Source organism: Sus scrofa, chromosome 2 (assembly GCF_000003025.6).
Source record: "Sus scrofa isolate TJ Tabasco breed Duroc chromosome 2, Sscrofa11.1, whole genome shotgun sequence".
NCBI classification, from domain to species: domain Eukaryota; kingdom Metazoa; phylum Chordata; class Mammalia; order Artiodactyla; family Suidae; genus Sus; species Sus scrofa.
The window spans coordinates 136999112-137011968 of NC_010444.4; the positions used below are offsets into that span (position 1 = coordinate 136999112).

General features: G+C 40.5%; 1 protein-coding gene across 3 annotated transcripts in view; it reads left to right on the plus strand.

Annotated features, from left to right (window-relative positions):
- Positions 1–12857, plus strand: part of DDX46 (DEAD-box helicase 46) — a 57683-nt gene that overhangs the window by 26608 nt on the left and 18218 nt on the right. For all 3 annotated transcript variants that reach the window (XM_021079949.1, XM_005655007.3, NM_001246268.1), the window contains 3 exon segments: positions 380–544; positions 1035–1197; positions 9608–9801. In XM_021079949.1, the coding sequence (XP_020935608.1) occupies positions 380–544; positions 1035–1197; positions 9608–9801 (522 nt within the window).

The window sequence follows — 12857 nt, forward strand, 5'->3', positions numbered from 1 at the left end:
TTACCAGTTGATGAACATTTGCATTATTTCCACTTTTGGGCTCTGAGGAATAATGCTGCTCTGAGCATTTGGTACAAGTCTTTGTGTGGACGCAGTTCTTCATTTCTTTTTTTTTATTACTCAGTGAATTTATTACATTCATAGTTGTACAGTGATCATCACAATCCAGTTTTATACGATTTCCATCCCACAACCCCAGCACATCCCCCCAACCCCCAAACTGTCTCCGTTGGCGAGGGTGAAATCAGTTGTAATATTCTAAGGTAACAGGTTTAAGAGTCACTGAGTAGATGTTCTTAAGAGTTCCTTTTACTTGGTTTTACCATCCTACGACTGTAGGAGATTATACCCAGCATATATTTTTGTATTATTTTCTCAGGTCATGCGCATTGTGGACAATGTTCGTCCTGATCGACAGACAGTTATGTTTTCAGCTACTTTCCCCAGAGCTATGGAAGCCTTGGCTCGCAGGATCCTGAGTAAACCCATTGAAGTGCAGGTTGGAGGCAGAAGCGTGGTTTGCTCAGATGTGGAGCAGCAAGTGGTGGGTATAGTCATTAGGGAATCCCCAGTTCGCCGTGTATTTAGGCAGTTTGTCATCCTTTGGGGATCATTGTTTGTGATACAGGCAGATAATTTCTAAAATTAAACACTATGAACCAACTGCAGTCCAACATTTTACCAAATACATTTGAATTTGCTCTTTCATGGAACTGTTTAAATGTTCTTTTAAAGTTGCTTTCAAAAGAAGTGGTGCACTGGTATATAGAAATGTCACATATCCAGAACAGGTGATCATTTATCCACATCTGTAAGCCTCTTATTCTCTGACAAGTACAGTTTTTTTGGTTTGGTTTTGTTTTTCAGTGGTTTACCAATTAAAATCAACATTTTCTTCCCCTTCCTAAAGATACATAGCAAGATGTTGTCATTTTCTTATTTGCCACAAATAACATGAATATTTTTGTTCAAGAGATGTATTTGGATTTTTACTTCATTAACTTGGTACAATTTGGTTTTTTTTCTTTTCCCAGATTGTGATTGAAGAGGAAAAGAAATTCTTGAAGCTGCTTGAGCTTCTAGGCCATTATCAAGAATCAGGATCTGTCATCATATTTGTGGATAAGCAGGAACATGCTGATGGTCTTCTGAAAGATTTAATGAGAGCTTCTTACCCTTGCATGTCTCTTCATGGAGGTAATATTAATGAAGTATCTGTTAAGCACTTAATTTGGCCAAGCACTGTGCTGTGTTCTGAGTTATAGTATTTACTTTATCTCTAGTACTAAATTTTATATATCGTCTATCCTAGTTTATATTCACAGCAGTCTCTAGGGGTAAGCATTACTCCATCTTAAAGGTGAAATAAGATAACAGAACATTAGTTTCCATAGCCATTAATCAGCCAAGGAGGAATTGAACTTAAAATTTTCTCACTCATGTTGTATTCTTTGTTGTTTTAAAAAAGGATATTTATCTATTTATGTATTTTGTCTTTTTAGGGCCATACCTGAGACATACAGAGGTTCCCAGGCTAGGGGTCCAGTTGGAGCTGTGGCCACCGGCCTACACAGGATCCACAGCAACGCAGGATCAGATCCTTAATGGCAGTGCCAGATCCTTAACCTGCTGAGTGAGGCCAGGGATCGAACCTGCGTCCTCATGGTTGCTAGTTGGGTTCGTTAACCATTGAGCCACGATGGGAACGCCTCTTTTTTTTTTTTTTTTTTAATGAGGCATGCAACATTTATTTCAGGTTCTCTCTTCTTTTTTTTTTTTTTTTTAATTTTTTTCTCCACACTGGCAGCATATGAGATTCCCTCACTGGGCCAGGGATTGAACCTATGCCACACAACAGTGACCAGAGTCACACTGGCGCCTTAACCTGCTAGGCCATCAGAGAATTCCCCATCTTATATTCATTCCATCATACCATGCCACGTAGATGATTTTTATGATTCACATGAGAGCTTTAGTGAATTTCTGTGTAATAGTGCCATCATTATATATATGTGGGACAGTAAGCACATGAAACAGGGACAGTTTGAATTAAACTCATTAAGTCTGTGTTCTGGCAATATGGTTTTGTCACGAACCACCCTCAGATTGAGTGGCGGAAGACATTTGTTTTGTTAATGAATCTGCATTTTTTGTGGCTCTTGGCACACATATCTAATCTCTCACTTCGTCTACTAAGATGGCTCAATTGGTGTTGGGGACCCAGTTTGCCCTAACTTATACAGTTGACAAATTGGTACTGGCTCTTGACTGAGAGCTCAGTTAGGCTGTTGGCCAAGAGTCCTGACTCTTCCCCTTGTGAGTTTCTATGAAGCGTTTGGCCAGAAGGCAGGAACCAAAAGCTGCCAGGACAGTGAAGGATGATAGTAGGAAGTGGTGGAGCTTTTATTTCCACCATATTCTGAAGGTCAAAGTAGCAACTGGACTGGCCCAGATTCAAGAGAGCATAGACTCCACCTTTTCATGGGAAAATGTTACTTGATACGCAGAAGAGCATGTGTGATGGGACATGGTTTTGCTGCCATCTTTACAGAATACTGTCTACCACACCAGGCTTCGTATAGGTTGCAATTAGAAGGGCTTTGCGGATAAGTATTTGGTTAACTTTTTTTTCTTTTTTGGCTGCCCTGATGCATATGGAGTTCCTGGGCCAGGGATCAGATCCAGCCTGATGTGGCAGTGCTGGATCCTTAACTCACAGTGCCAGGCAAGGGATCGAACCTGCATCCCACTGCTCCAGAGAGGCTGCCAGTCTGTTGCACCACAGTGTATGTAATTCAGTGGCATTAAGTACATTCGCAGTGCTCTGTAACCACCACTGTTATTCCTGGAAATTTTTCATCATTCCAGAGAGAAGCGCTATACCTATTAAACAATATTTCATGTTCCCTCCCTCCCTGTAGCCCCTGATAACCTGTATTTTACTTTTTTTATCTATGAATTTCTCTGTTCTAGGTACTTCACATAAGTGGAGTCATGCAGTATTTATCTTTTTTGTGCCTGGCTTATTTCACTTAGCAAGTCTTTGGCATGTATCCATGTTATAGCATATAGCAGAATTTTCATCCTTTTTAGGGGTAAATAATATTCCATAGTGTGTATATGCCATATTCCTTTATTCATTCATCTGTTGGGGGAAACTTAAGTTGTTTCCCCCTTTTGGTTTTTGTAAGTAATGCTACTTTGAACATTTATAAACAAGTAGCTGCTTGAGTTCCTGTTTTCATTTGGGGAGGGTATATACCTGGGAGTGGAGTTGCTGGCTCACACGGTAAGTATGTTTAACTTCTTGAGAAACCACCAGGTCTTTTTAGCATTTTTGCGTTCTCATCAGCAATACATTAGAGGCCTAGTTTATCCACAGTAGGACCAGCCCTTGCTATTTTCAGGGGATTTTTTTTGGCCATACCCTCAGCATGCAATAGTTCCCAGGCCAGGGATCAAACCTGAGTCACAGCAGCTATAACCAAAGCCACAGCAGTGACAGCACCAGATCTGTAACCCACTGAGCCACTAGGGAACTCCTCCCTGTGTTTATGGTATGTGAAAATAGACATTTTTTTATTTACTTTGGCCACAGCATGCAGAAGTCCTTGGGCCGGGTTGTACCCTCACTACAGCAGTGGCCCGAGCCACAGCAGTGACAACTCTGGATCCTTTAACCAGTAGGCCACCAGGGAACTCCGAGAGACATTTTTAAATAGGGCAAAATGCTTCATTGAGGCTTTTGGGATGTATTATTAGTATCAGTTCTTTTGGTTTATTTTTTGCAAGTAACAGAGCACGTGAACTCAGTGCCTTAAATCATGGGAAATACTTACTATTTTGCCAAACAAGAAATGCCATGGCAAAACAATTCCACGATTGCTTCATTTGGTAGCTCAGTGTCACCATATTGTTTCTATACCGCCACCCTGAACATACGAACTTAGTCATTAAGCTAGCTTTCTTTTTTTTGCCATTTCTTGGGCTGCTCCCAAGACATGCGGAGGTTCCCAGGCTAGGGGTCCAATCGGAGCTGTAGCCGCCAGCCTATGTCAGAGCCATGGCAACTTGGGATCTGAGCCGCATCTGCGACCTACACCACAGGTCATGGCAATGCTGGATCCTTAACCCACTGAGCGAGGCCAGGGATTGAACCTGCAACTTCATGGTTCCTAGTCGGATTCATTAACCGCTGAGCCACGACGGGAACTCCTAAGCTAGCTTTCTTTATGGCAGCAAAAAGCCTTCTGCGTCTTAAGTCATCACTTCCAGATCTGGCAGCTTCCAGAAGAAGAAGGCTGTTATTTTCTTTTTTTTTTTGTCTTTTGTCTTTTTTGTTGTTGTTGTTGTTGTTGTTGCTATTTCTTGGGCCACTCCCGCGGCATATGGAGGTTCCCAGGCTAGGGGTCTAATCAGAGCTGAAGCCACCGGCCTACGCCAGAGCCACAGCAATGCAGGATCCGAGCCGCGTCTGCAACCTACACCACAGCTCACGGCAACGCCGGATCGTTAACCCACTGAGCAAGGGCAGGGACCGAACCCACAACCTCATGGTTCCTAGTCGGATTCGTTAACCACTGCGCCACGACGGGAACTCCCTGTTATTTTCTATATGTTTGTGTCTTATTTTGTTTTGTTTGTTTGTTTGTTTTGGCCACGCCCACGGCCTGTGGAAGTTCCTGGCCTACTGCAGTGACAACACTAGATCCTTAACCTTCTGTTCAATAGAAGTCTTTTTTTCCCTTTATTTTTTTGTCTTTTTTAGGGCTGCATTCACAGTATGTGGAAGTTCCCAGGCTAGGGGTTGAATTGGAGCCAGCCTATGCCACAGCCACAGCAGTGCCAGATCTGAGCCACATCCTCGACCTATACCACAGCTCATGGCAATGCTGGATCCTTAGTGCACTAAGGCCGGGGATTGAACCCACGTTCCCAAGGATACTAGTTGGGTTTGTTACTGCTGAGCCATGATGGGAACGCTTTCCCTTTATTTTTATTAGCAAAATTTTCAAGGAAAATCTGAGAAAATCATATAGTGCACACCCTTGAGTATCTAATACTAGATTCTGTAATTAACATTTTGTTATATTTATCTATCACATCTTCAGCCATCTACCCTTTTACCCACTCATCAGTTCTTAGTTTTTTGATAATTTCAAAGTTGCAGTATCAGCACATTTCACTTCAATATATATGTTTAACATTAGTTCAGAAAATTTTTGAATTAAGTGAACTATAGTGAAATGTGCTTATCCTAAGTGTACCATTTGATGAGTTTTGACAAACGCATCTAAGCTGTGAAACCGAAACTTGTATTAAGATATAACCTCAGCTTCTATTGTGGTTCAGTGGAAATGAACCCATTTAGTATCCATGAGGATGCGGGTTTGTTCCCTGGCTTCGTTCAGTGGGTCAACGATTCGCCGTTACTGCGAGCTGTGGTGTAGATCAGCAGCTACAGTTCCCATTCAACCCCTAGACCAGGAACTTCCCTGTGCCAGAGAGGGCTTCCTGCTGTGGTGTAGTGGGTTAAGGGTCTGGCCTTACTGTATCTTTGGCTCAGATTCATTCCCTGGCCAGGGAAGTTCCATATGCCTTGGGTGCAGCCGGAAAAGAAAAGAAAAAAAAGATACAACCTCAGAAATTTCCCTCAGTTCTTGCCCCCAATATATATTAATTTTACCTGTCTTAGGATCTCAGATAAATGAAATAGTACATTATGGACACTTTTGTGACAGGTCTTTGACTTAGCATTTATTTTTGAGATTCAGTAAGTCGTTGGCCTACTCCGGAGCCGTGGCAACTCGGGATCCGAGCCTTATCTGCTACCTACACCACAGCTCATGGCAACACTGGATCCTTAACCCACTGAGTGAGGCCAGGGATTGAACCCTTGTCCTCATGGATGCTGGTCGGGTTTGTTAACCACTGAGCCATGACAGGAACTCTGCAGCTGTTTTTTGTTATTGTTCTAGAATTTCAAGTTGGCTTTTTTTTTTTTTTTTTTTTTGCTTTTTAGGACCACACCTGTGGCATACGGAAGTTCCTAGGCTAGGGGTAGAATCAGAGCTACAGCTGCCAGCCTACACCACAGCCACAGCAATCTGGAATCTGAGCCATATCTGTGACCTGCACCACAGCTCATGGCAACGCTGGATCCTTATCCCACTGATTGAGGCCAGGGATCCAGCCTGCATCCTCATGGATACTAGTTAGGTTTATAACCCCCTGAGCCCCGACAGGAACTCCTTTTTTTATGTTTTCTTGATTCTCTAATTAGATTTCTTAGCCATTCACTATGAGCATTGAAATTTTTTTCCCCTTTGGTCACAGTTTTAATAGTTGCTTTAAAATCTTTGACTATTAATTATAATTCCTTGGTCATTGGAAGTCAGTTTCTATTATCTTTTATATTTTTCTATTTCTTTTTATGTATAATAATTTTGGTTTGTGTACTGGCCTTTGTGAGTGAAACCTTGTTGAGTTTGTATTATATTTTACTTAAGAGTTTTCGGTTTTTTTAATAGGGTTAACTTGGCTGGGCTCGTATTTGAAACTTCTTATAATGAGCAACTTCTGAAATCTATTCATTTCTTTTAGCCACAGTGGGATAATTGGATTCTGCCCCATGTGTATCTGGTTTAGGCGTTAGGTATTTGGACATAATTGGGCCTGTCTGCTCTGTTGTTCTTTCCATGATTTATCCCCTCTTTATTATTCGTGTTATTACTATCCCCTTTTCTGGTCCTGAGTTTATTCTCAACTCTTCTTCTCCTTCTTGTCGGTAAGATGCTTTCTGTTTCTGTTTTGACTTTCTGACTTGGACTGCGCAGGGCCTGCTTCCAAATGGAAAGTTTATAATAAATAAACTCAATGAGTGCCATTGCATTCTTCCAGGTGTCGCCTCTCTTCCAGTTTCTCCCTGCTTTTAGTCACTCTCTGGTGTCTTTAGGCAGTTACTTTCTTTTATTTTTTACTTTTTAGGGCCACACTTGTGGCATATGGAAGTTCCCAGGCTAGAGGTCAGATCTGAACTATAGCTGCCAGCCTGTGTCACAGCCACAGCCACAGCTACGTGGGATCCGAGCTGCGTCTGTGACCTATACCACAGCTCATGGCAACACTGGATCCTTAACCACTGAGTGAGGCCAGGGATCAAACCCACATCCTCATGGATGTTAGTCAGGTTCGTTACCACTGAGCCAAGATGGGAACTCCAGTTGTTCTTTAATTTTGTCCAGAATTCATAGTCGTTACCTCCAGGAGGGTTAGTCTAATAAAATTTTCTCCTACTCTGGTGGAAATAAGTGTTTTTTTATATACATAAGGGAAAAAAGTTTCCCATAATCCCCAGTCCATTCTTCTTTTATCTCTTGGTCAGAATTGCTTCATGCTTGTTCCTGACTTATTCAGAGACAAGGGGAATGACCAGAGCTTCTTAAGGTATTGTCATGGGACCCATGAGGTCTCTGAGATTTTCAAGGGTTTCATGAGTCAAAAGTCTTTCTGTAATAACCCCATGAAGTTATTTGCCTTTTTCACTTCCATTCTTTCATCATTGTATGTGCAGTGTAGTTTTCTAGAGACTCTACAGTGTACTATATTGTAACAGATTGAATATAGAAGATATGAGACTCCATTTATTTTATTTTATTTTTTTTTATCTTTTTAGGGCCACACCTGCGGCATATGGAGGTTCCCAGGCTAGGGGTCTAATTGGAGCTGCAGCCGCCAGCCCACACCACAGCCATAGCAACACCAGATTTGAGCTGTGTCTGCGACCTACACCACAGCTCACGGCAATGCGGATCCCCAACCCACCGAGCGAGGCCATGGATCGAACCCACAACTTCATGGTTTCTAGTTGGATTCATTTCCACTGAGCCATGACAGGAACTCCTCCAGTTATTTTCTATTAGCAAGATGTCAAAGAGGTTTGCCAAAATGTGAAGCGTCAGTTATTTTTTTATTGTTTTGGAAAATCAGTCCTTACTGATTTTTTTTTGGTCCTTATAAATTTTAAGAGTGCATAGGCAACATGAGCACAGAAGGTTTAAGAAGGGCTAGTTTACATTAACCATGCTTCACGTTCAGAGACTGAGAATTAAGCTCATTTCTGGTTTGGTGTATGTTACCATGTGTCACAAACAAAATGAGGATAACAAAATTGGGGTTATGTTAAAAAAGGAAGAGTCCCTAATGGCTACTGGGCAGGCATGCCTTATTCTTCAGTTAGCTTATATTCAGTTCCATAGAATAAAATCTGTGTAATTGAGTTAGTTTTCAGGATATCCCAGTCAAAGTAAAAGTTTTGGTATTTTTAAATTATAAATTTAATGTTTATTAGTATTGATTCCATTAATCTTTCTTGTGAGCTATTTGGGTACAAAGTTGGGTCATAATTTCTTTGAGATAAAATCAAAATACCTCTGTAATTCAGTCTTTGGCAAGTACATTTAGAATTTTAGCTAATATAAATTAATGATAAATATTCTGTTCATGTTAAACACAGGTTATATATGAATTGTTAGAATATCTCTTGCTGCAAATATGAATTTCAAAGTTTGAGATTCTATACCATCCCCTTCTCTTATCACTAGTGATTTCTGGGTACCTCATCATAAAATTTATTTGTGGCCTGAGCATTTTTTAATAGAGCATTTTGGCATTTTACCCTCTGCTTTGTCATTTATCTTGAGGCTGTTGGGATATTTTATGAGAGATCCTGTTGGTTACGTTTTAAGTAGTGCACCACAAACATTAATGTACTTGTATAATCACCTAAGGATCTTAACTAAAATGCAGAATCTGAGATTCCGTATTTCTGTAATAAGATCTCATGTGATGCTCCTCCTCATCCTTGGACAAAACTGGGTAGCAAGGCTCTTAATAACTTGTAAGGGAAGGAGAAAGATCTGAATCCTATAAATATAGGCCGAATGGAGTTCCTGTTGTGGCTCAGTGGTTAACGAATCCGACTAGGAACCATGAGGTTGCGGGTTCGATCCCTGGCCTTGCTCAGTGGGTTAAGGATCTGCCGTTGCCGTGAGCTGTGGTGTAGATCGCAGACGTGGCTCGGATCCCACATTGCTGTGGCTGTGGCTCTGGCGTAGGCCGGTGGCTATAGCTCCGATTCGACCCCTAGCCTGGGAACCTCCATATGCTGCAGGAGTGGCCCTAGAAAAGGCAAAAAGACCAAAAAAAAAAAAAAAAATATATATATATATATATATGTATATGTATATATGTGTGTGTGTATGGTGTGTGTAGGCTGAATGGACCTACTCTTTCTCCCTTTGTCCACGTAACAAATGTAGATTATTGATTCTGAGGTTGGGCTTCTGCAAATATAAACCTTATAAACAAGAAAGGGGGCAAAGCAAAGGCGCACATGGCATTTGTAAATAGCAATAACTTTTGATCTTTCTGTTTAATTTTCTTTGTCTTTTATTTTCTATATTGGAGTTGTTGGATGTGTGGTCAGGTGTAAGTTGGATTTATACCTTACTCCATGTTTTAACTTCTTTCTGTGAAATGTTAGAGGAAATGGAAAATGTAATTTGTATGTGTGGTTTCACAACTCTTATCTTTAATTTATTTGCAGGCATTGATCAATATGACAGAGATAGCATCATAAATGATTTTAAGAATGGGACCTGCAAACTTCTTGTGGCTACATCTGTTGCTGCCCGAGGCCTGGATGTGAAACATCTGATTCTTGTGGTAAATTATAGCTGCCCCAACCATTATGAGGATTATGTGCACAGAGCAGGACGGACTGGAAGAGCAGGCAACAAGGTAAAAAGAATTGCTTTTAAACTTGGTTTCTATTGTAGCACAATATAGGTGGTGTTTTAGGATTTTAAAAAGTAGAAAAAAGGAGTTACGGGAACGTGATCATGAGGGTATAGGGAATTGTTGATGTTCATCATTTATATACATACACATGGCTTAAGCGTGTTTAAAAAATTATCATTGGAGTTCCCATCGTGGCGCAGAGGAAATAAATCCAACTAGGAACCATGAGGTTGAGGGTTGGATCCCTGGCCTCGCTCAGTGGGTTAAGGATCTGGTGTTGCCATGAGCTATGGTGTAGGTTGCAGACACGGCTGGAATCCCGCGTAGCTGTGTCTGTGGCTGTGGTGTAGGTTGGCAGCCTTAGCTCCGATTGGACCCCTAGCTTGGGAACCTCCATATCATGTGGGTGTGGCCCTGAGAAGCAAAAAAAAAAAAAAAAATTATCATATATACGTAGTGTTCTCTGTAGGTAGGCATTTAGTGTTAAAGTTTGTGTCCACAAAAGGTTTTTTTTCTTTTCCTGTCTAAAAATTTCTGTTGGAGTTCCCATTGTGGCTCAGCAGAAATGAATCTAACTAGTATCCATGAGGATGTAGGTTCAATCCTTGGTCTCCAGTAGTGGGTTATGGATCCGGAGTTGCCGTGAGCTTTGGTGTAGGTCGCAGATGTGTTTTGGATCTCGAGTTGCTTTGGCTATGGCATAGGCCAGTGGCAACAGCTCTGATTCGACCCCTAGCCCTGGAACCTTCATGTGCCGTGGGTGCAGCCCTAAAAAAAATAAAAATAAAAAAATGAAAATTTCTGTATACATATATAAATATATGCATATAGTTAGAGATCTTTTGTTGCTTTTTTTAAAATGTGGGTTGTTAAAATACATTCAGCCCACATCTGTCACCACTGTTTCAATCCATGTACACATTTATATCATTTGTTTTTTGGACTCATCTATGTTCTAGTTAAGTATATTGTTCTAACTCATTCTATTTGGGTTTTTTTATTTGTTTTTTGTTCTTTAATTTTATGGCTGCACCTGTGGCATATGGATGGTCCCCGACCAGGGGTTAAATCAGAGCGGCACCCTCGGCAACACCAGATCCTTTAACCCACTGTACTGGGCAGGGGATTGAACCTGTGCCTCTGCAGAGATCCAAGCCATTGCTGTCAGATTCTTAATTCACTGCACCACAATGGGAACTCCTAACTCATTCTTTTTGAAGGCAGCAAAATATTCTGTTGTTGGAAACACTGATGGTGATATATTTGATAATCTAACCATGAACATTTCTACATACTGAATAATATTAATAATTTATATTAATGCTGAATAATATTTATAGTTTATATTTATGCAGTATTTATTAAATGCTCACCACTTTTCTAAGTGCTTTACGTATATTGTCTCATTTTATTCTCACAAAATCACTTTGAAGTGGATAATATTAAATATTATTCCTTTTAACATGAGAAGCTGAGGCATGTGGACCCTGTTGCTTGCCAAATTTACCAGCTAATAAGTAGTAATGGCATTTATCCTTTTTTAATTAAAAATTTTTTAATTACTCAATGAATTTTACTACATTTATAGTTGTACAGTGGTCATCACAACTCTTTCATAGCGTTTCCATCCCAAATCCCCAGCCCATCCCCCCACCCCCAGCCTGTCTCCTTTGGAAACTGTAAGTTTTTCAAAATCTGTGAGTCAGTATCTGTTCTGCAAAGAAGTTCATTCTGTCCTTTTTTCAGATTCCACATGTAAGAGATAACATATGATATTGGTGTTTCACTGTCTGGCTAACTTCTCTTAGCATGATAATTTCTAGGTCCATCCATGTTGTCACAAATGCTGTTATTTTTTTGCTTTTAATGGCTGAGTAATACTCCATTGCGTATGTGTACCACATCTTCTTTATCCCCTCCTCTGTCAGTGGACATTTAGGTTGCTTCCATGTCTTGGCTATTGTATAGAGTGCTGCAATGAACGTTGGAGCATATGTATCTTTTCAAGTCATGGTTTTCTCTGGATAGATGCCCAGGAGTGGGATTTGCAGCATTTATTCTTGTAACCTGAGTTATTCTGTAAATTTGGAAAACTGGATAAAGGGCCGGGTAGTAAAAATCGTGGCTTTTTTGGGCCATACACAGTCTCTGTCACATCCTCTGTGTGTGTGTGTGTGTGTGTGTGTCCAGCCTTAGAAATATCATATCATTTTTAGCTCATAGGCTGTACAAAAATAGGCCATGAGTCAAATCCAATACCTAAATACTTCTGAAATGAAATGTCAAAGCATGTTTTAAAATTTATACCAGTTCCCTGGTAGGAGCAGACTCTTGTGAAGGTGGCAATCTAACTGTAGTTTGCTGTTATTCCTCTACTTAACAACTCCGGTCTTTTCTCATCTGTACCAAAAGGCTGCTGGGGATACGTGGATTCTTAGGGTTTAGCAAATCCCAGGGAAGTGATGTAGCTGACTTCATTTTTTAAATATAAATTATATTATATATGCATATATATGTTTTTATTTATGTTATTGGTCTTTAAAAAAATGGGAAACTATATCCTAAGAAGTCAGTTCAGGTTAGCTGAGGTAGAGAAATGCAGTAGCTGATGGAGGCAAGGAATGGAAGCAAAAAGAGAAAGATAAAGTAGTCTATTAAAACCAGTGTTGGAGGTCCTATTGTGGCTCATTCGTTAGGAACCCAACTAGACACAGGTTCATCCCTGACACTGCTCAGTGGGTTAAGGATCTGGCTTTGCCGTGAGCTGGCTTGTAGGTCACAGGTGCAGCTTGGATCTGGCATTGCCTGGCTGTGGTGTAGGCTGACAGCCGTGGCTCCAGTTGATCCCATACCTTGGGAATTTCCATATGCCAAAGGTGCAGCCCTTAAAAGAAAAATAAACTAAAATTAATACTTAAGACAGTGCAATTGTGCATTTATGTAAAAATCACATCTTTACACATAAAGAATTGAGAAATTTTCTGGTTTGCTTATTCTTTAATATTTTTTCAAAACACTTTTTTAAGTGTGTGGCATTTATTGTGATTTTTTTTTCT